The sequence below is a fragment of the Thunnus maccoyii genome, chromosome 8, assembly GCF_910596095.1.
Source record: "Thunnus maccoyii chromosome 8, fThuMac1.1, whole genome shotgun sequence".
Taxonomy (NCBI): domain Eukaryota; kingdom Metazoa; phylum Chordata; class Actinopteri; order Scombriformes; family Scombridae; genus Thunnus; species Thunnus maccoyii.
The window spans coordinates 16838430-16862645 of NC_056540.1; the positions used below are offsets into that span (position 1 = coordinate 16838430).

The following is a 24216-nucleotide window of genomic DNA, read 5'->3' on the forward strand; positions in this document are numbered from 1 at the left end:
AAATATTGTACTTATAAGGTTGGTATGAGCATTTTTCATGTAATTTTGACTTTGAACTCAAAGGGACGCTATTTACCAGTATGTGTCAGTTTTACAGCAGATGTGTAGTAGTACCTCCCACCATCTCCGTTTGTTTGAGCTATAGAAGCAAGAAGAGATGTGTGATAAAGGGGACCCAGAAGAGCTCAAATAACGAGGCGTTGGATTACCATTTCGTTCTTAGGGCACTTTAATAACATTTTTTGACAACGGATTTATCATAAACAAACGTAAAAGGGGACTGAAAGGTTTACAGAAGGAATTAATGACGATGTCGGACATAACAATGACACGGCAAGTACTATTGTTCATCTCGATCCTCTCCCTCAGCACAGTGCTCGGACAGGTCAGCTACTCAATTCCTGAGGAAATGGTGAAAGGCTCATTCGTTGGTAATATAGCTCAAGATTTAGGTTTAGATGTCAAAAGACTGAAATCCGGCAGGGCCCGTGTTTTCACTCGAGACAGCACAGCATACGTCGAGCTAAACAGGGAAAGGGGGATTCTGCTGCTCAAAGAAAGGATAGACAGAGAGGCGCTCTGTGGACAAATGACGCCTTGCGCTTTACATTTTCAGATTTTATTGGAAAACCCGATGGAATTCTACAGTATCACTGTTGAAATCACAGATGTAAATGATAACTCTCCGACCTTTCTCACGAGCGATGTCCAATTCAATATCAGCGAGTCTGCTCTTAGTGGCACTACATTCAGCTTAGATAGGGCGACCGATCTTGATGTGGGAGAAAATGGTTTACAAACCTATGTCCTGAAACCAACTGATATATTTTCTCTTAAAATACATAATCAAGGAGATGGTAGTAAGAATGTCGAGATGGTTTTGAATGCACCGCTGGACAGGGAGAAAAACGACCATTTGTCTCTAGTTCTTACGGCAGTGGATGGAGGCGAACCGCAGATGTCAGGAACAATGCAAATTCACATCACCGTTTTAGACGTTAACGACAATGCTCCTGTTTTCACACAGCCTATTTATAAAGCCTCCATAAGAGAAAATGCAGCAGTCGGAACAGTCGTAATGACAGTGACTGCAACAGATGCAGATCATGGATCTAATGGTAGAATAACTTATTCAATTTCAAGTATGCTAGATCATGCCCGTGGAATGTTTGAAGTAAATAAGGAAAGTGGCGAGATCACCTTGAATGGAATACTTGACTATGAGAAGGCCAGAAATTTTCAGATTAATATTCGTGCAAGTGATGATGGGGGACTGACTGGTTCTTGTAAACTGATAGTTGATGTCATAGACGTTAATGACAATCGCCCTGATATTCATATTATGTCTAAATCAAATATTATATCGGAAGACGCTAAACCTAACACTGTTGTGACAATGATAAATGTTGAAGATGCAGACTCTGGTGAAAATGGCAAAGTGCATTGCGTCATTAATGATGATAATAATTTCATCTTAAAGTCAACATCAGAGAAATTCTATAGTCTCGTGACAGACAGTGAATTAGACAGAGAAAAAGCCTCTGAGTATAATATTACGGTGACCTGCTCTGATGAGGGAGTGCCCTCCCTCTCCAGCAGCGTCACTCTCACCTTACAGATCTCTGATGTGAATGATAACGCGCCTGTCTTTGAGAGGAGCTCATATGAGGCCTACATTGTAGAAAACAATACACCAGGCCTCTCTATATTCACAGTGAAAGCCAGAGACGCTGACTGGAACCAGAATGCCCGTGTTTCCTACATACTGGAGGACTCCTCTGTTAACGGAGTGCCAGTCTCCTCATATGTGTCCGTTAGTGCTGATAGTGGAGTCATCCATGCAGTTCGCTCTTTTGACTACGAGCAGATCAAAGATTTCCAGTTCCGCGTCAAAGCGCAGGATGGAGGTTCCCCTCCACTCAGTAGCAATGTGACTGTGAAAATAATGATCCAGGACCAGAACGACAACCCTCCTCAGGTTCTGTACCCAGTCCAGACTAGTGGCTCTCTGGTGGCTGAAATGGTGCCTCGTTCAGCAGATGTGGGCTATCTGGTCACTAAAGTGGTGGCTGTTGATGTGGACTCTGGACAGAATGCCTGGCTCTCCTATAAACTGCAGAAAGCCACAGACAGGGCGCTGTTTGAAGTGGGCTTACAGAATGGAGAAATAAGAACTATCCGCCAGGTGACTGATAAAGATGCTGTGAAACAAAGACTGACTGTTATAGTGGAGGACAACGGGCAGCCCTCTCGTTCAGCTACAGTCATTGTTAACGTGGCGGTGGCGGACAGCTTCCCTGAAGTGCTGTCAGAGTTCACTGACTTTACACACGACAAGGAGTACAATGACAACCTGACTTTTTACTTAGTGTTGGCTCTGGCTGTAGTTTCCTTCCTCTTCATCACGTGTTTAGTGGTTATTATATCGGTGAAAATCTACAGATGGAGACAGTCTCGCATCCTGTATCACTCCAATCTCCCTGTGATTCCATATTATCCACCACGTTACTCAGACACTTTGGGGACAGGGACTCTCCAACACGTGTACAATTACGAGGTGTGCAGGACGACTGACTCCAGAAAGAGTGACTGTAAGTTCGGCAGAGCTGGTAGTCAAAACGTGTTGATAATGGACCCCAGTTCTACAGGGACGATGCAGCGGATGCAGAATGAAAAGAGCATCCTGGATGAACCAGACTCTCCTCTAGAGGTTAGAAAAGTGTCACATCACACACGCCCTCCCCTTTTCACCTCCCAATAACAAATGCTTTCATCAAATGCTACCGCATTTTCGGAAAATCGTTTGGTCTCGTCTTTTTCAGCACTATGGACAGCAACATGGGTATTTTTTACATGCGTATTATTCAGTGTGACATCAAGAAAATGGTCAGTGTTCAGGTCTATACTTTGAATACCATTGAGGTTTTTGGAAGATTTTTCCACACATTTAGATTTTTTTAAATCAAAATATTTGTTTAGAAGGTCTACACGATACTACAATTTCATTTAAACCTTTTATAAGTTGTTTTCTCAGCTTTTCCACCCATCCCATCTTACAATACATTTTTCTGCAGTTTTTCTTTCTGAACTCCATGGGCCGCTGTTGCCTAGTCTGTCGCAGTAGTGGTATATTTACAGCAGTACCGCCTCTTCATTTCAATGTATTAGACGGAAAGGGCAGGCGCAGACCGCATTGTCTTCGGTAGAGGGGCCGATATACACAACGAGGCACAACTATCATTATTTTGTTCAAAATCTGAGGACTATTTTCGCTTCATATTTTGTCTGAATGCCCGTCCATCTTTCTGTTGGATTTTATGCGCGGTTACTGTTTCGTCTTGTCGGAATAATTTGAAACAATGAGACGGCAAGTACTGCTGTTTATTTTATTTCTCTCTCTCAGTTCAGTCCTCGGACAGGTCAGCTACTCAGTCCCGGAGGAAATGGCGAAAGGCTCTTTGGTCGGTAATATAGCTCAGGATTTAGGTTTAGACGTAAAACGACTGAGGTTGGGTAATGCTCGTGTATATTCTGGTGATAGCAAAGAATACATCGAGCTGGACAGCCAAAGAGGAGTCCTCCTTATCAAAGAGAGAATAGACAGAGAGGCGTTATGTGGTGATACAATACCGTGCGCTGTGCATTTTCAGATCGTGTTGGAGAATCCTATGGAATTTTACAGTGTAACAGTTGAAATTACAGATATTAACGACAATGCACCAGCTTTCGAAAAAGGAGAAATTAAATTCAGAATTAGCGAGTCTGCAGTTGTTGGGGCAAAATTTGTTTTAGAAAGAGCAGTTGATTTAGACGTAGGTACTAATAATCTTCAAAGTTACGTACTCAGGCCAACTGATAATTTTTCACTTAAACTGCACAGCCAAACAGATGGTACAAAGAATGTTGAAATGGTCTTACAAAAACCTCTCGACAGAGAGAAAAATGATTTAATTTCTTTAGTGTTGACGGCTGTAGATGGAGGAGAACCACAGATGTCAGGGACAATGCAGATTCTCATCACAGTGTTAGATGCCAACGATAATGCACCTGTTTTTACACAGCCGATATACAAAGGCACTGTATATGAAAATGCTGCAAAAGGCACGATCGTGACTACTATTAGTGCGTCAGATGCTGATCATGGTTTAAATGGTAAAATAACTTATTCAATCACAAATACTTTGGATGACGTCAGACATATGTTTGAAGTAAACGAGGAAAACGGCGAGGTTAGATTGACTGGACGTTTGGATTATGAAAAGAAAAAACATTTTCAGATCAATGTCCGCGCAATGGATAACGGGGGACTAACGGATTCTTGTAAAGTGATTGTCGATGTCATAGATATAAATGACAATGAACCAACGATTAAAATCATGTCTAAATCAACTATTATATCAGAGAATGCAAACCCCAACACAGTCGTTACAATGATTAACATCCAAGACCCAGACTCAGGCGAGAATGGTAAAGTTCAGTGTTTTATAAATGATAATATTCCCTTCGTATTGAAGTCGACATCAAATAATTTCTATAGCCTCGTGACAGACAGTGATCTGGATAGAGAGAGAGCCTCTCAATATAATATAACTGTGACCTGCTCTGATGAGGGAGTGCCCTCCCTCTCCAGCAGCGTCACTCTCACCTTACAGATCTCTGATGTGAATGATAACGCGCCTGTCTTTGAGAGGAGCTCATATGAGGCCTACATTGTGGAAAACAACACACCAGGCCTCTCTATATTCACAGTGAAAGCCAGAGACGCTGACTGGAACCAGAATGCCCGTGTTTCTTACATACTGGAGGACTCCTCTGTTAACGGAGTGCCAGTCTCCTCATATGTGTCCGTTAGTGCTGATAGTGGAGTCATCCATGCAGTTCGCTCTTTTGACTACGAGCAGATCAAAGATTTCCAGTTCCGCGTCAAAGCGCAGGATGGAGGTTCCCCTCCACTCGGTAGCAATGTGACTGTGAAAATAATGATCCAGGACCAGAACGACAACCCTCCTCAGGTTCTGTACCCAGTCCAGACTGGTGGCTCTCTGGTGGCTGAAATGGTGCCTCGTTCAGCAGATGTGGGCTATCTGGTCACTAAAGTGGTGGCTGTTGATGTGGACTCTGGACAGAATGCCTGGCTCTCCTATAAACTGCAGAAAGCCACAGACAGGGCACTGTTTGAAGTGGGCTTACAGAATGGAGAAATAAGAACTATCCGCCAGGTGACTGATAAAGATGTTGTGAAACAAAGACTGATTGTTATAGTGGAGGACAACGGGCAGCCCTCTCGTTCAGCTACAGTCATTGTTAACGTGGCGTTGGCGGACAGTTTCCCTGAAGTGCTGTCAGAGTTCACTGACTTTACACACGACAAGGAGTACAATGACAACCTGACTTTTTACTTAGTATTGGCTCTGGCTGTAGTTTCCTTCCTCTTCATTACGTGTTTAGTGGTTATTATATCAGTCAAAATCTACAGATGGAGACAGTCTCGCATCCTGTATCACTCCAATCTCCCTGTGATTCCATATTATCCACCACGTTACTCAGACACTTTGGGGACAGGGACTCTCCAACACGTGTACAATTACGAGGTGTGCAGGACGACTGACTCCAGAAAGAGTGACTGTAAGTTCGGCAGAGCTGGTAGTCAGAACGTGCTGATAATGGACCCCAGTTCTACAGGGACGATGCAGCGGATACAGAGTGAAAAGAGCATCCTGGATGAACCAGACTCTCCCTTAGAGGTTGGTTATATGGGGTTCATTTCATTTGTAAAATAAATGTTAGCATTTGTATGTCCTAGTTAATTGATAGAGTTGTTAACAGGTGCCATTGATTGCCACTCTCATATCAGCACCATGGACAGAGACACTGGTGGCGACTTGAGCCAGACTCGTCTTCAGTAAAGACATGTTAATTTTTTTATATACACAATTTCCCTTTATCTAAGTTTCAGCACCAATGATAGTTACAAAGTATATTATTTCTAAAGCATATATTTTTTTCTTGTTTCACTAAAACCTTCACGTGTAATGGAACGTTTTGCAATTTTAACTTTACTCGTTCCCTCAAAAATAGACTCAGCTATCACCTTCAATATCTGTATAATATGATCTCTGTAGGTCTCGTTAGGTTTGTTTTTTCTTACCAAAATCTTTGTTGTTCAGAATTTTGAACGTTGTGTAAACATTATTACGGCACCTATATTTTGTTCACATAAGCATGGTATGTGCATTTTCCGTGTAATTTTGACTTTGAACTCAGAGGGACGCTGTTGGCCAATATGTGTCTGTTTTACAGCAGACATGTACTAGTACCTCCCATCATCTCTGTCTATTTGAGCAAGAAAGAGAAAAAGCACACAGTCGGTATCCCATAGAACTCACATACCGAGATATTGGACAGCTATTTCTTTCACCTTTGTGGGATTATGTACAGCCCGTTTTTTTTCCTGTGGATTTGTGATTGATATAAATAGGTGCTAGAGGGACTTTTTACATATACGATGTTGGACATAACAATGATACGGCAAGTACTATTGTTTATCTCGTTCCTGTCTCTCAGCTCGGTGTGCGGACAGGTCAGCTATTCCATTCCCGAGGAAATGGCGACAGCCTCCCTCGTTGGTAATATAGCTCAGGATTTGGGTTTGGATGTCCAAAGACTGAAGTCTGGCAAGGCTCGTGTCTTTACTCGAGATAGTGCAGAATACATCGAGCTAAACAGAGAAAGAGGGGTCCTCCTTATAAAAGAGCGAATAGACAGAGAGGCGCTTTGCGGACAAATGACGCCTTGCGCTTTACATTGTCAGATCATATTAGAGAATCCAATGGAATTCTACAGTATTAATATCGAGATCATAGACATAAATGATAACCCTCCAACCTTTGAAACAAGCGAAGTCCACTTTAATGTCAGCGAGTCTACGCTTAGTGGTACAACATTTATTTTAGACAGGGCTATTGATCTTGATGTTGGCCAAAATGGTTTAAAAACCTATGTCTTGAAACCAACGAATGCATTCTCTCTCAAAACCAATAATCAAATCGATACGAGTAAAAACGTGGAGATGGTTTTGCATACACCTCTGGATAGGGAGAAAAACGACCATTTGTCTCTAGTTCTTACGGCAGTGGATGGAGGCGAACCGCAGATGTCAGGAACAATGCAAATTCACATCACCGTTTTAGACGCTAATGACAATGCTCCTGTTTTCACACAGCCTATTTATAAAGCCTCCATAAAAGAAAATGCAGCAGTCGGAACAGTCGTAATGACAGTTACTGCAACAGATGCAGATCATGGCTCTAATGGTTTAATAACGTATTCAATTTCAAGTACACTAGATAATGCCCGTAGATTGTTTGAGGTAAATAAGGAAAGTGGCGATATTATTTTAGTTGGAAAACTTGACTATGAAAAGTCGGGAAATGTTCAAATAAATATTCGCGCGAGTGATAGTGGCGGACTAACCGGTTTTTGTAAGGTAATAGTAGACGTCCTAGACATAAATGATAACAAACCTGATATTCATATCATGTCTAAATCTAATGTGATATCGGAAGATGCTAAAACTAACACCGTAGTAACAATGATAAATGTTGAGGATGCAGACTCTAGTGAAAACGGTAAAGTGCATTGCTCCATCAATGATGGTATGTATTTCATATTGAAGTCCACATCGAATCATTTCTATAGTCTACTAACAGACGGGGAATTAGACAGAGAGAGAGCCTCTGAGTATAACATAACTGTGACCTGCTCTGATGAGGGAGTGCCCTCCCTCTCCAGCAGCGTCACTCTCACCTTACAGATCTCTGATGTGAATGATAACGCGCCTGTCTTTGAGAGGAGCTCATATGAGGCCTACATTGTAGAAAACAACACACCAGGCCTCTCTATATTCACAGTGAAAGCCAGAGACGCTGACTGGAACCAGAATGCCCGTGTTTCTTACATACTGGAGGACTCTTCTGTTAACGGAGTGCCAGTCTCCTCATATGTGTCCGTTAGTGCTGATAGTGGAGTCATCCATGCAGTTCGCTCTTTTGACTACGAGCAGATCAAAGATTTTCAGTTCCGCGTCAAAGCGCAGGATGGAGGCTCCCCTTCACTCAGTAGCAATGTGACTGTGAAAATAATGATCCAGGACCAGAACGACAACCCCCCTCAGGTTCTGTACCCAGTCCAGACTGGTGGCTCTCTGGTGGCTGAAATGGTCCCTCGTTCAGCAGATGTGGGCTATCTGGTCACTAAAGTGGTGGCTGTTGATGTGGACTCTGGACAGAATGCCTGGCTCTCCTATAAACTGCAGAAAGCCACAGACAGGGCGCTGTTTGAAGTGGGCTTACAGAATGGAGAAATAAGAACTATCCGCCAGGTGACTGATAAAGATGCTGTGAAACAAAGACTGACTGTTATAGTGGAGGACAACGGGCAGCCTTCTCGTTCAGCTACAGTCATTGTTAACGTGGCGGTGGCGGACAGCTTCCCTGAAGTGCTGTCAGAGTTCACTGACTTTACACACGACAAGGAGTACAATGACAACCTGACTTTTTACTTAGTGTTGGCTCTGGCTGTAGTTTCCTTCCTCTTCATCACGTGTTTAGTGGTTATTATATCAGTGAAAATCTACAGATGGAGACAGTCTCGCATCCTGTATCACTCCAATCTCCCTGTGATTCCATATTATCCACCACGTTACTCAGACACATTGGGGACAGGGACTCTCCAACACGTGTACAATTACGAGGTGTGCAGGACGACTGACTCCAGAAAGAGTGACTGTAAGTTCGGCAGAGCTGGTAGTCAAAACGTGCTGATAATGGACCCCAGTTCTACAGGGACGATGCAGCGGATACAGAATGAGAAGAGCATCCTGGATGAACCAGACTCTCCTCTAGAGGTTAGACATTGATGAGTCTATGTTGCTACGTTGAAGTCAAGCTTGTAAATCTCTTTATTCTCAATTCCAGTACCTCGGAGAGCGACATGTTTCCATATTCAAAACCACGTCTTCTTTGTAATTACATTTCTCGTGTCTCTTTCATGGATTATTGTATTTTAACATAATGGAAACTTTCTAACATTTTCATCTCATGTTACCTTTTTTGGCGCAATTCTATTTCATGTATTTATTTTATATTGAAAAACCTCTAGTATAAAACAATGCTGCACACTTACGGGAGACGTTTTTTCCTTTGTTTTGTTCTTGTTAACATATGAATGTGCCTTTGCATATTTGCTATGTAATTGTACTGCATGAACTCACAGTGCCGCTGTTGGCTAGTTTGTATTAGGTTTACTGCAGACTCGTTGTACCTCCCATCTTGTCTTTATTTATGAGAGAGAAAGAGACAGAAGCAAAACGCATCGACTGGAATTTATCGGAAATACAGCGCGGTTACTCAGTTTTTCATTTTGGGAATATGCTTTAAAAACCTGTTGTTGACTTAAATTGTGGAAGACAAATGCCTAAAAGACATTGATGGTTTACTCTGGGATAACGTCGGACAGAACAATGAGAGGGCAAGTACTGTTGTTTTTCTCGGTCCTCCGCCTCAGCTTCGTGCTCGGGCAGGTCAGCTACTCCATTCCTGAGGAAATGCAAAAAGGTTCTCTGATCGGCAACATGGCCAAAGATTTTGGCTTGGATGTTAAGAGACTAAAATCGGGTAAAGCTCGTATCTTTACACCAGGCAGCGACGAATATATTGAGCTGAATAACGAAAGGGGAGTCCTCCTCATCAAAGGGAGGATAGACAGAGAGGCGCTCTGTGGACAAACGACGCCTTGTGCTTTGCATTTTCAGATTATATTAGAGAATCCAATGGAATTTTACAGTGTAACTATTGAGATCACAGACGTTAATGATAACCCTCCATTCTTCGAAAAGAACAATGTGAAATTCAGAATTAGTGAAACCGCTGTTAGTGGAGCTAAATTCATATTAGATCGTGCAGTCGATCATGACGTAGGCATAAATGGATTGCAAACATATAAACTTGAACCGACAGAGAATTTTGTTGTTAAACTGTATGACCAAGCAGATGGGACAAAAAACGTCGAAATGGTCTTAGAGAAACCTCTTGACAGAGAAAAAAATGAACACCTGTCTTTAGTTCTGACGGCGGTGGATGGTGGTGAGCCGCAGATGACTGGAACGATGCAGATTCTAATAACTGTTTTAGACGCTAACGACAATGCTCCTGTTTTTACACAGCCTATTTATAAAGCCTCCATGAAAGAAAATTCACCAGTAGGAACAGTTGTAGTGACAGTTACCGCAACTGATGCAGATCATGGATCTAATGGCAGAATAACGTATTCAATTTCAAGTATATTAGATCACGGCCGTGGGTTGTTTGAAATAAATGATGAAAGTGGTGAAGTTAGACTGAAAGGAAATGTTGACTATGAAAAAGCTCGAACATTTCAGATAAACATTCGTGCAAGTGATGAGGGAGGATTAGTTGACTCCTGTAAAGTTATTATTGACATAATTGATATGAATGATAATAAACCCTACATTCATATAATGTCTAAATCAAACGTGATATCAGAAGATGCCAAACCCGGTACTGTTGTGACAATGATAAATATTCAGGATGCAGACTCGGGTGAAAATGGCAAGGTCCAATGCACTATGAACGATAATATTCCTTTTGTGATGAAGTCTACAACCAATGATTTCTATAGTTTAATAACAGACAGTGGATTAGACAGGGAGACATCCTCTCAATACAATATAACCGTGACCTGTTCTGATGAGGGAGTGCCCTCCCTCTCCAGCAGCGTCACTCTCACCTTACAGATCTCTGATGTGAATGATAACGCGCCTGTCTTTGAGAGGAGCTCATATGAGGCCTACATTGTAGAAAACAACACACCAGGCCTCTCTATATTCACAGTGAAAGCCAGAGACGCTGACTGGAACCAGAATGCCCGTGTTTCTTACATACTGGAGGAGTCCTCTGTTAACGGAGTGCCAGTCTCCTCATATGTGTCCGTTAATGCTGATAGTGGAGTCATCCATGCAGTTCGCTCCTTTGACTACGAGCAAATCAAAGATTTCCAGTTCCGCGTCAAAGCGCAGGATGGAGGCTCCCCTCCACTCAGTAGCAATGTGACTGTGAAAATAATGATCCAGGACCAGAACGACAACCCCCCACAGGTTCTGTACCCAGTCCAGACTGGTGGCTCTCTAGTGGCTGAAATGGTGCCTCGTTCAGCAGATGTGGGCTATCTGGTCACTAAAGTGGTGGCTGTTGATGTGGACTCTGGACAGAATGCCTGGCTCTCCTATAAACTGCAGAAAGCCACAGACAGGGCGCTGTTTGAAGTGGGCTTACAGAATGGAGAAATAAGAACTATCCGCCAGGTGACTGATAAAGATGTTGTGAAACAAAGACTGACTGTTATAGTGGAGGACAACGGGCAGCCCTCTCGTTCAGCTACAGTCATTGTTAATGTAGCGGTGGCGGACAGTTTCCCTGAAGTGCTGTCAGAGTTCACTGACTTTACACACGACAAGGAGTACAATGACAACCTGACTTTTTACTTAGTGTTGGCTCTGGCTGTAGTTTCCTTCCTCTTCATCACGTGTTTAGTGGTAATTATATCAGTGAAAATCTACAGATGGAGACAGTCTCGCATCCTGTATCACTCCAATCTCCCCGTGATTCCATATTATCCACCACGTTACTCAGACACTTTGGGGACAGGGACTCTCCAACACGTGTACAATTACGAGGTGTGCAGGACGACTGACTCCAGAAAGAGTGACTGTAAGTTCGGCAGAGCTGGTAGTCAGAACGTGCTGATAATGGACCCCAGTTCTACAGGGACGATGCAGCGGATACAGAATGAGAAGAGCATCCTGGATGAACCAGACTCTCCTCTAGAGGTTAGGATGTTTCAAATCTGATAATCAAACTCACACTTCTATTATTTACATACATTTATACCATGGACAGAGATACAGTATCTATCTATCTATCTATCTATCTGCTCTTATGCTCTCAATACGAATTTTCAATATTTATCTATAAATTTCTGCAATTTCCTCTTAAGTCCCTAAGTGCCGCTGTTGGTCAGTGTGAGGAAAATAACATTCTTTTGTAAAGCAAGTTCCTCCCTTTTCTGTCTGCGTATTTGAGTCCTGTTTCATTCGGAAATAGCCGTAAAAAGACACGCCACGAAGAGACTCAGAACAAAAATATTTTGTCGATTTGCACACGGTGGTGTTTTCCCCTTTGGATTTTGCAAGGCTTTTTTGTCATGATGGGTGGATTTTTCTCATTTTCATGGAAGCTGCTGTTTCTCTGCATTTGTGTCGCAGATATGACCGTCGGCCAGGTCCGTTATTCTATACCTGAGGAAATGGCGAAGGGCTCCATTGTAGGGAATATCATTCAGGATTTAGGTTTGGATGTCAAGCGGCTGAAATCTGGGCGGGCGAGAATATTTACCGAGGACAGCAGTGAGTACATCGGTCTTAATTTGGATAAAGGAACTCTTATAGTCAACGAGAGGATAGATAGAGAGGAGCGGTGCGGGCAAGTGTCTCCTTGCTCTCTGCATTTTCAGATCATACTGGATAACCCAATGGAGCTGCACCGCATAGATGTGGAAATTCTTGATATCAATGATAACGCTCCGGTTTTCGCAAAGAGGGAAATTAATTTTGAAATGAGTGAATTAGCTGTTAAGGGAGCTCGATTTTCTCTTGACAGCGCCAAAGATCCAGACGTCGGGCTGAATACTCTCCAAACGTATAAACTTAGTCCGACAGATCATTTTAAATTAAATATGCTATCTCGACCTGACGGAACTAAATATGCTGAAATGGTACTCCAGACACTGTTAGATAGAGAAAAACAAGAAGAACATAAACTAACACTAACAGCATATGATGGCGGCGACCCCCCAAAATCAGGGTCTGTCAAAATTAACGTTATTGTAATGGATGCAAATGACAATGCACCTGTGTTCAGCCAGTCTCTTTACAGAGTAACAGTTGCTGAAAACGCGTCAAGGGGTACTGTTATTTTAAAAGTTAGTGCCACTGATGCTGATAAGGGAACAAATGGAGAAGTGGTGTATTCGTTGTCTCAAAATAGTGATATTACATCATCTCTGTTCAATATAGATCCCCATACCGGGGAAATGACAGTGAGAGGTGAGTTAAATTACGAAAAAGTAAAACATTATGAAATTGATGTAGAAGCTACGGACAAAGGAGGGTTGAGAGACACAAGCAAGGTGCAAATTGAGGTGATCGACCTAAATGATAATGCCCCCGTCATAAGCATAATTTCCCTCTCCAATCCCATACCAGAGGACTCTGCTCCAGACACTGTTATAGCCATGCTCAATATCAAAGATTTGGACTCAGGTAAAAATGGCCGAGTTAAGTGTTCCATTAACCCAGATTTACCCTTCAAAATCAAGTCATCTTCGATTAATTTCTATAGTTTAGTATCTGATGACGTTTTGGACCGCGAAACAGTGCCCGAATATAATATAACAATAACAGCGATGGACGAGGGTTCCCCACCGTATTCTACAAACAAGACTATTAATATAAGAATTTCGGACGTAAACGACCACGCTCCAATATTCCCAAAACCTTTTTTCACCGCTTTCATCACTGAAAATAATTCACCTGGCATGTCACTCCTGTCTGTTAAAGCCAGTGACAAAGATTCTGGGAACAATGCGCGCATTTCCTATTTCCTTGAAGATAGCCAACTGAATGGGATGTCAGCCTCGGCTTATTTTTCAGTGAATGCAGAGAGTGGAGAGATACTTGCTGTGCGTTCCTTCGACTATGAGCAAACAAAAGACTTCAAAATTCGTGTCAAAGCGCAGGATGGAGGCTCCCCTCCACTCAGTAGCAATGTGACTGTAACAATAATGATCCAAGACCAGAACGACAACCCCCCTCAGGTTCTGTACCCAGTCCAGACTGGTGGCTCTCTAGTGGCTGAAATGGTCCCTCGTTCAGCAGATGTGGGCTATCTGGTCACTAAAGTGGTGGCTGTTGATGTGGACTCTGGACAGAATGCCTGGCTCTCCTATAAACTGCAGAAAGCCACAGACAGGGCGCTGTTTGAAGTGGGCTTACAGAATGGAGAAATAAGAACTATCCGCCAGGTGACTGATAAAGATGCTGTGAAACAAAGACTGACTGTTATAGTGGAGGACAACGGGCAGCCCTCTCGTTCAGCTACAGTCATTGTTAACGTGGCGGTGGCGGACAGTTTCCCTGAAGTGCTGTCAGAGTTCACTGACTTTACACACGACAAGGAGTACAATGACAACCTGACTTTTTACTTAGTGTTGGCTCTGGCTGTAGTTTCCTTCCTCTTCATCACGTGTTTAGTGGTTATTATATCAGTGAAAATCTACAGGTGGAGACGCGAGCGCCTGTTTTTCAATTCCAGTGGAAATCTTCCTGTTATTCCATATTACCCGCCCCTTTACGCAGACGTAGGAGGCACCGGTACGTTGAAGCAGGCGTTCAGTTACGAGGTGTACGGAACTACTGACTCCCGGAAGAGTGATATGAAGTGTTCCCGACCCTTCAGTCAGAGCACTCTGAGTGTTGACCATACCAGGACAGTGCCAAGGCATAAAACTGAGTCAGAGCTCACAGAGGTGAGATCTGCCTCTTTCTTGCTGCCTTAAAACCCTTGTTTTGTATCTGTTCTTCAGTTCAGTTTAGCCACTGCTCACTCATTATTTGGATTATTCTGGTACTTTACCAATTATGCCTACATTAAGTACTCACCGACATGTCTACTCAATCTCAGACTATTCTTATTGTGGTAAAGGTAGTCAACATATATTTGGTCTCTTTGCATCACATCTCATGTGTGGCTGGATTTAAGGTTACAAACAGTTATATTTGAGCATAAATATTAGTCAAGGATGGTGGTAAAATTTACATTGGCATTTCATACTATATTGAACATCCGTTTTTCTGTCACTGTTTAGGGAAGTATCAACAGGACTTTTTATCGTGCCCCCTTTCATGCCCCATACTTTTCTACCGCCTCAATTTTGCCCAAATAAAGCATTTGAATAGTTAAAATACTAAATAAAATCACTATCACTAAATCACTAAAATCAGTAAAATACTATATTAGTTTCTTTCTTGCATTTTCCCTTTTCGCTCATTTTTCCTTTTCCTTATTATACATACTCCAACACTGTTCTTGACTTTCTGGTGTGCTTTGTACAGAGGTTGTACATGTATGGTTTTATATGCTTTTTGTAAGATACACCGTCAGAGCCTTGTAATTTTTGCCTTGGACACTACATCCTCCTTGCTGTTTTGTCACATGTATTTCACATTAATCACATTAATTCCATTCTTTGATATTCATATTGACTCATTTATCATCTACTAGAGCTTGCGATTATATGAAAAATCAGGCATTGAAATATGATCTGTGCATACAAACCAAGTAAAAACATGTTGACAGACAGACTTACATAATGTACTATATGCCCTATCAGAGAGCATTGTGTGATGATCTACAGAAATGAGAACAAGAGAACAGTATAGCAGCCACAATGAAAGAAAAAAAGATTCTTGGCTTCATCCCTTCTAAAGCACTTCTACAGATTGCTCTCGCATAGAAACACAACCACGCAGTGTACTACTTTTTCAGTGACCTAATTCCCTCTGTAACATTGTACAGCCATAGGCATTGGGCTGCACACAGAGAAAAAAGTGAAGGGATGGATACAGGCAAACTATAACAAGAGGAGTTAGTGAAAACCAATTAAAAATGCAAACATGACACAATAACATTGATTAAGAGGCTTAAAATGGGGTAGAGGGGGAAGAGGAAACAGTCACTACTGGTGCTGGGGAGATTGAGAACGAGGGAGAAAGGCAGCGTGATGGGGAGGAAGGCAGAGGCAGCGGGGGAGGGGAAGAGACACGTGGTAACCGGCACAATCTACACCATCCCTGTGCAGCATTCGTGTTAGTGATGCACGGCAGCCATTTTGATCTGCAGCACTCTTTGTCTGCTGAGATAGGTGCCTAAGAAAGTCTGATGTGTGAAACAGTCATATCAGGCTATAGTTCCTGCCTGCCCTGAGAGAAATCTTTCATTAAATATAAGGAGTTTAAGACAAGAGATAACAAGAGAGAGGTCTACATACCTCATGTAACACATGAGAAGGGGGTGTCATAAATCAGGAGAGAGTCTGCTTATGTTTGAATGAAAGAATTTAATGATGAAAGAAAACTAAGTTGCCAGAGAAATTTGTCTAGAATGTATTGAAATCTAGCTGTCCACAAAGTAGTGGCAGTATGAATGATAAATATTTGAATCAGAAGGAGTTACACAGTAACAGACTAGATTTTACTATCTCCTGTAAGAGTCTCCATCTGTGAGGGTTTACTTTATGTGCTGCATATGTAAGTCATTCAGTGGGATTTTTTTCCCTAACAAAGAACTTTGTTATTATAAAGATGTGTGTGCTGTGGAAAATAAAGGCATGTGTGCCAAATATCTGATTAATAAATGCTGGTATGATGTGGTTGAGGATGGTCTGTCTGCAATTATATTTGCTCAGTTTTTTCCAGTTTCAAAGGAAGCCATAGATCAACTAGCGTGCTTGGTCTGCTCTCTCTGGGTGGTGTATGTGTTTTAAGTCTGTATGAAGTTCAGGGTATATGCATGTGAAAACAGAAGTTGACAATCCTACAAGGCAGGAATTTAGGTTAATTGTCTTAACCCTCATATCCGCTGGAAGCAGCCTGTGATCATTATCAGACCATATGTGTGTCTGCTTTACCATTTTTAACTGTCTTTAAACCATTATGTCTCATTTTCTCCGGTTTGTTAGCAGCGGAGGTTTTTACTGAGTATCATAAATTCTTTTGACGACAGTGTCTCCATAGGGGTCAGAGCTCACAGAAATGTCTTTGAAAGCAGCTAAATGGTTCCGCCTGTTTTACACCCTGGACCCCTTCAGCATGTTGTTGTTTTATCTTTCTCTTGGTTTAACCTACCTCAGAGCTGTCATTAGCCATTTTGGATCTTACACAAAGCCCCAATCATCAGTTTGCTGTTTGTACTGACCACAAAACTATAATCACATGCAGAAGCTCCTGGTTCCCACAGGCCCAATCTCTTGTTTAATTGTTCTGCCTTCCTGGCGAATCTGTCTGGTGAGCAGCTGTGTGCCCATGTGTACGCCAGCGGGGCTCATCAACTCACTGTGTACTGATTGTGTTTAGGGATGTGGTTAACGTTCATACTACAGTCCTACGTTTGATTTTTGTTTACAAGATATCCCAGATATCTGAGATATCAGGCACTTTTGGGTGTGATTTCTTTCCCATACTGAGTATGATATTAAAGAGAAAAAAAATATGTGTGTATAGCTCCAGTGCATAGTACTCTCTCCGCCTGATGACTGCTGCTGCCTGTCCCTCTGGGACTGGTGTTTTGTTGCTTCATACAAAAAGGAACATTTAAGCTTACAGGATAGGGACTAACAGTTCAAAAGCATCCTTAAACTTAGGCTTAAAGCTCCTTTCAAACAAGCATCCACCTTGCTTAAGTATCAAGAACATGACATTATACTGTAGCTGATGCTGACTTTGTCTTTCACTATGGAAAGGGGGCAAGTAAAAGGGATATTAGAAGGACATTCAAATATATCTGTACAGACAATATTTGTAAAGAATATCTTTTGCATGTAACAGTCACTGATACACTGATTTGTCAAACATGGAGACTTTGTTGTTATTGTTTACTATAATGCAGGTCTCAATTCTGTTGTGTGCCTCAGGTGCATTAGATTTATTTTTGTGCACAGTGTTTATTTGCAGGGAAACAGAGAATACAGCCAAGTACACAGATACTATAATTAACTGTACCTTACTTTGCATGAAGTCAGGTAAACCAGACATATGTCTGCTTAAGAACATACAAAAGATGTTGTCTTTGAATGTGTGCTGGTGTCCCAGAGATGGAAGTGTGGAGTTCAGCACTGGCTGATTCCCTGGGAAGGATTAAACAAGGGATTACCTAGAACAGTGTAATATGGGGCAATGGCAAAGTTGTGTCAAGCACACAAACACTCAGAAATATATCCACATAGACTTTACTAAAATATATCAAATGTCTAATTCCTCAACTTTTGATATCAGTGTACGGCATGGTTGTATGTGTGTGTTTGACTCTTCTAAACTTTCAAGTTATGTGAAGTTCCCAAACTCAACACATTTAATGTGATTTGGAAGAAGGGCAAAGCCTTGTCTTCTAGGGGAGTAAAGATCTAGTGCATTATAATTATTATGATGTTATAATATAGTTAAATTATATGACTTTCATGTAATTTTCATGGATTATATTCACTGTGTTATTGTACTGCATATAATACTGCATATTATACTGCAACTGAGCAAAAAGTATATAAATCTATAATAAATATTTGTGTTGCTATGTAATAGGACACTGTAGTTAACATTGTGTCAAATTGTAGCTAATACTGGATGGCTACTGTGTAGGAGTCATTCTTGGTTCTCAGCAGTCTTCCTTTTTCATCCTGATCTCATTTTCTGCATCCCTCCCATCCCCCTCTCCAGCTGCACCGTTCTGCTGCAGAGAGAGAAAGAGACTGAGAGAAAGGGAGAGGGAGATTGCTCAATGTAGGACATTTTGTCCTGTCTATAAAAAGTCATTAAGCACCATATGGTGTCATTTTATTTCTGTGTAGGTTGCCTTGTTCATGATGAGAAGAAATATCTCTTTTGTACCTCTTTTCTGCCATTTGTCAAAAGATTCTTTATTACCCAGCAGTCCATGAACACATGCTTTTATTTGTAGGACATATTATCAGTCTACAACTGTGTGTCTGTCTGAGCGCATTTCATTTCTCTTCCTATCTTCTATCTTATTCTTTATCCTCCATGTTGTTTATGTAGCTCTTTTTTTCCTGGCCACCATCACCAGCTCACAGGAAGGGTGGGATGCAAGCAAGAGGTTGGATGTGTTACCATAGCAACAAGCTGACTCACTGGCAGGACTGTTCCATTTTTCATTGAGCCACAGGGGGTCAGCAGCAGATGCAGCTTCTGGTGTGTGATAGCTCTCTGTATTTTTTTTATACTTTGAGGACAGGAGACACCCCTATTTTAGACAAAGAGGTACAGCATCCTCAGACTTGGGGTGGCTGATGATGGAGGGGGACAGGGTGATCATGGCTGCTTGTTATATTTGTTCTGATCAACGCTGCCCTGTTTGTTTTTGCATTTCCCAGTTGCAGCAAGTGCATTGACTAATATATAGGCTTAGATTAACCTATATACTATAAATATATATTTGTTTATGTTCTATGGAAGGATCAGGAGCCTTTTGGTTCCGTTTTTGTTTCCTTGTTCCTTCTGGGTGATCTGTTTATTTTGTATGTATGGTGTTTTTAAGCAACACTGTTATCTTATAGTATTACTTAAAATTGTTAATGTGCACAAACATAAGGTATCTTATGTTCAATGTACAGTATCACTGAAACAGGACATCAGTCTAATAAAAACAAGCAATTACTGTTTTGCTTTGTCTTAGCTTAGATTTTCTCTCACAAAGACATTCATGCACACATCAGCAGTGACAAACAGGGTCACAGAGCAAAGAATCTCATTAATAAGGCATGGATTTGTCTCAGGGCATCGCCTCGAGGCCCCCTGCTGTTGCTATAGGGTAGTGGCTTTGTGCAGCAGTGCAGTTCAATATTTTGGTTTTGGCTCATACTTGTTAGTGATAGCAGTATGTCCCAAATTTTTAGTTTCTTCAGCAATCATGTTACTGTTGTGGTTTAGACTGAAGTGGTTGTACTGTACCAAAGTATGTATATGCTTCTGTTTAAAATGATTGTTGTATCCACACATGGCATAATCTAACATACTATTAACTGCTCAACAGCATGTTTAGTGAATGCTGTTGAATATGATATCAAAAAACATGACTGGATATATTTTTGGTAAAGCAGCCACAGAGACCTGTAATTCTGGACTATGTAGTACCATTCTCTATCCACTGAGGTTGAGATATTGCCTTTGTCTTTCTTGACAATATTATTTATTTTTGTTCCTTGTTTTTTTTTTCCTTGTTTTTTTAAAGTATCATCCCTCTTACAAGCATAGTAATGCAAACATGCAAAGTTTTAATGAAGTCCCATTCTCTCCCTTTCTCTCTCTCTCTCTCTCTCTCTGTCACACTTGCGCTCTCAAACTCATACACACACAGACACACACAAATGACAATGCATTTCTTCAGATTCTTTGTATTTGTTTGGCACTGAATGCTCTATGACCTGGAATAATACCTAGCTTGGTTCATCCTGTTATCAATCAAGGTTATAGCCAGTGTCCTGTTTAGTATTGTTTGAACATTTGGCTGTTATTGCTATATCATTATCATAATACAGGAAGTAATTGTATCATACTTTCTGATTCATGCTTTCTGATCAATACTAAGCCATATAAGTTTTCCTAGTTTTTGGGGGTTTTTTGTATTTACTTAAACTATGTGCTGATGGGTACTCATTCTTAACATTAATATACTGACTGAAGAATGGCACAGACACAGATCAAACACATAACTGGTTCCACTTTTTATATACTTAAATAGTTTATGTGTACACACAGTGGACAGTTTCTGTGAGCAACACAATCATGACAGTCAAAATTAAAAGAAAATTCCTTGTCTGTGAATCATTACACAACAACTGTTTGTTGTGCACCACACGGTAAGTATGTTGGTTGCTGTATTTCCAAAATCCAGACCCTGTTTTCTGACCACCAGTCTAACCGGCATCCTTTCTCTCTTGTTTTTCTCTTTTATGTCTCCCCTTGTTTCCTGGTGCTGTTCCTGTTTCCTCCCTGATTCCTGTTAAATCCTGACTCACCAAATAAGGTAAGATATAGTTTTCATCTATATTGTTCACAGCAATACAATCAAACACATACAGTAGGACAAACTTTCATGATTCTCCAAGCAGCACAGATTAAGGATGCACTGACAACTGAACACTATACTCTAGATCACCATACAGTAACAGGATTTTAACACAAACTATAGCAGTGATTTGTTTTACAGTGTCTACACATGAAACATTGGCACTGAGTTAATCCAATTTTCCACTTCAGGGGACACATCTGTTCACATACCTCACAAAACATATCACCTGATGATTACTTCAACCAGGTGTACATAAACGCATTTTCTTGACAACAGAACATGTGTGACCTTGTGAGTGGCTTGAAGCTCAAAATAGAGTTTTTATCAGACTACTGGGGTGACTATGGCTCAGGAGGTAGAGTTGGTCGTCCACTAATCGGAAGATCGGTGGTTCGATCCCCGGCTCCTCCGGTCCACATGTCAAAGTGTCCTTGAGCAAGATACTGAACCCCAAATTGCTCCCAATGGCTGCGCCAGCAATGTGTGAGTGTGCATTAGATTAGATCCTGATGAGCAGGTTGACACCTTGCATGGCAGCCTCTGCCATCAGTGTATGAATGATTGAATGAGTGAATGTTGACATGTATTGTAAAGTGCTTTGAGTGGTCAGAAGACTAGAAAGGCACTATATAAGTGCATTCCATTTACCATTTACAGTCATCATCACATGGACATAATTTACAATCTGCATTGTTTATATGGGGACAACAAAGCTGTTATTCTCCTCTCTGTTAATTAAATGATAAGTTGAACTTTTACCCTTTTAGCCTTAATTAGAGACTATTTTGAGTTTTGTTGAATTGGCATATTGTTCCTTGTACATACCATTGTTTTGCCAGAGTACTTTAAATTGAACAAGACATTAGACTAAGTTGAAAATCTCTTCCTGCTAACAGGCTTATGGAGTTTAAGCAGGGAGGACCAACTGTTAAAGTAACTCATGCCTAAATCAAGTCGTGGTGATTATAATGTCAAGCACTGTATCTTGGTTTTAGCCTGTGTCTTGATGCTCTGAACAACCACTGACTTTATATAGTATTGTATTATAAAGCAAGTTTCAAATGACTTTTATAGTTATTACATTAAATACTGCAAAATAATGCAGAAACAAAGTGAAACACAAGTAAAAATACAAACATATGAGATGAACGTAGCATGTTTAGAAGACACTATAAGTTTACTTGCAGTATTATACATATCAGAAAACTATCACCAAACATTAATAAATGATGATATTGAAAATCCTCCCTCTCAACCAAAAGAATAAAAATAAAAAAATGGGAGATAGGGGAATGATTAAAACATAGTCAGTGTAAATTTAATAAATATCAGCAAATTAATGATTCAACTCTGTATTCATTTTTGAGGCTTTAACTTTTTGAAGTTGGTGTACTGGATTGCATTATATTGTAAGTTTTTCCACAGTAACTGAGGTAAACAAAAATTAGAAAAATCATTTTTATATTATCAAGGCCAACACCAGCACCACACTGTGCAGCCTCAAAATGTACACAGAAACATCTAAAGAGGCTGTCTTAGCAAAAACTAAATATATGTCAGTTAGTATTTATAGGTCTCTTGTATTATATTGCTTTACATCCTACATGTGCTGCTGTTTTTCTAGTCACTCAGTTCAAGTTCATCTGAGGCAGGTTAGGATACTAACTAAAAGTATTTCAAGATGTATCAAAAATAGATAGATGGATGGATAGAGGGATGGAAAAAAACATGACTATCTTTGGTAAAATGAAACCTCTTGAGTCTATGCAACTTCAACTCTGTAGTGTATCTAAACACAAGTGAAAACATGCAGTAATGATGCTCAAGGTGAAATTTTGAGTGTGAATTAAATACATGTGTACTCATATGTGTACATTAGAATTCCACTATGCATATGTTGCTTTCTTCCTACAGAATATCAGCACAGGACGAGCAGCAAAATAGCATTTGAAATATTGAAGTCTTAATGATGATGTGCCTATTTCATATTTTAAGCCAAAAATAATACCATTATCTAATATCTATGAATGTTTATTTTAGTCACTGATAAAATACCAGAATTTTGAAATTAACATAATAAATAAAAATGTCTAATCTCATGACAGGACATTTTTGACCGTTATTTTACTTTTGTATATTTACTCTGTTACCTTAATGCCCTGTGGACATTTACAGCAGTAAAACTTCATTAGGTGTGCTTCTGACACGGTCTACTCCTATATTTTTTCCCGTATACAGTGAGGGAATAGAGTGAGGAGCTTGCTGTTTTGTTTTCCTGTCTGTCTGTTACGTAAGAGCCAGTGAGCCAGTGAGGCAGGCTGCCTCTCCAGCAGCATGCAGCAGCAGCAGTTGGCCGCCTGTGTGGCGCTGTCCACACCCGTGGTGCTGAAAACAGCTCTGGCTCCAGCGCTCTCCCCCTCCCCTCGCTGCCTCTCTACATCTCCCTCTGTCGCCCGCCTCCATTTAGAGCGGATGACTATTAAAACACTTCTGTCAGTGTTTGTATTACATATTAAATTGCATATGTTGAAATTGATTATTTTACTATTGGCAGTAATGAATTTACGCGTTTTGAGTTTTATTATAATATTTAATGTCAACGAATAATGGCTGTTGCCAGCGGAGGGATATTGATATTTTAATAATGATGTAAATGTTACTGATGACCAAACATCTATGAAAGTAAGATTAACACTGGCTAATCAGCCCTCACAATTTATAATTGGTTGGCGGAATTAAGGTAAATAATACTGTGTGTGTGTGTGTGTGTGTGAGAAAGAGAGACAGAGAGACAGAGAGAGAGAGAGAGAGAGAGAGAGAGAGAGAGAGAGAGATGTATATTTGCATTACAAAATATGGTTGACATGGTTGTTGTTTTTGAACTGTAATGTTAACATAATATTTTATTGTTTGTATCTTAAAAACTGTACTTTTCCCTGTTTGTACTTCCCTGTACAATGTGCTGTGGCAGTACTGTACTTCAGTATAGTCTTGCCAATAAAGCCTCTTTGAATTTATCTGAATTGAAAATGGAGAGGGAGAGAGAGCTATATGTATATATAGAGAGAAGCAAAACGAGAGTAAACGCCTCCCCACACCATCTGGGCTCCCCCTCCCTTTTCGTTTGTTCTACAGACCTCCATACGGGTATTTTACGTTGGCTGCTGACAGAATAATTTCTCTGAGGCTTGTAGAGAACTGTGAAGACGTCATGACGCATGCA

The 24216-nt window shown here is 40.8% G+C and overlaps 4 protein-coding genes across 18 annotated transcripts in view; all 4 read left to right on the forward strand.

Annotated features, from left to right (window-relative positions):
- The window catches only part of LOC121902128 (protocadherin gamma-C5-like), a 309164-nt gene that overhangs the window by 239586 nt on the left and 45362 nt on the right, over positions 1–24216 (forward strand). Inside the window, exons 1-2 of one of the 15 annotated variants that reach the window (XM_042419372.1) lie at positions 9380–11905; positions 20949–21342. The exons of 11 other annotated variants lie outside the window; for them this stretch is intronic. In XM_042419372.1, the coding sequence (XP_042275306.1) occupies positions 9488–11905; positions 20949–21101 (2571 nt within the window). In that variant the 5' untranslated portion in view covers positions 9380–9487 and the 3' untranslated portion in view covers positions 21102–21342. Of the gene's footprint in view, positions 1–307; positions 2711–9379; positions 11906–20948; positions 21343–24216 lie in introns of those variants that run through there. 3 more of the 15 variants (XM_042419373.1, XM_042419356.1, XM_042419368.1) reach the window with 3 other exon arrangements.
- Positions 3345–23754, forward strand: LOC121902158 (protocadherin beta-16-like). Its single transcript, XM_042419405.1, has 2 exons — positions 3345–5744; positions 23232–23754. Exons 1-2 carry the CDS (start codon positions 3360–3362, stop codon positions 23232–23234), a joined length of 2388 nt encoding a protein of 795 aa, XP_042275339.1. The 5' UTR covers positions 3345–3359; the 3' UTR covers positions 23235–23754.
- On the forward strand, positions 6129–8948 carry LOC121902148 (protocadherin beta-16-like). Its single transcript, XM_042419393.1, has one exon. It carries the CDS (start codon positions 6506–6508, stop codon positions 8915–8917), a length of 2412 nt encoding a protein of 803 aa, XP_042275327.1. The 5' UTR covers positions 6129–6505; the 3' UTR covers positions 8918–8948.
- Positions 12231–15878, forward strand: LOC121902149 (protocadherin gamma-A11-like). The gene has a single exon (XM_042419394.1). It carries the CDS (start codon positions 12280–12282, stop codon positions 14689–14691), a length of 2412 nt encoding a protein of 803 aa, XP_042275328.1. The 5' UTR covers positions 12231–12279; the 3' UTR covers positions 14692–15878.

Excerpts from the sequence above, each read along its gene's own strand:
- LOC121902158 (XM_042419405.1), top strand. The coding sequence starts at position 3,360 with ATGAGACGGCAAGTACTGCTGTTTATTTTATTTCTCTCTCTCAGTTCA.
- LOC121902148 (XM_042419393.1), top strand. The coding sequence starts at position 6,506 with ATGTTGGACATAACAATGATACGGCAAGTACTATTGTTTATCTCGTTC.
- LOC121902149 (XM_042419394.1), top strand. The coding sequence starts at position 12,280 with ATGATGGGTGGATTTTTCTCATTTTCATGGAAGCTGCTGTTTCTCTGC.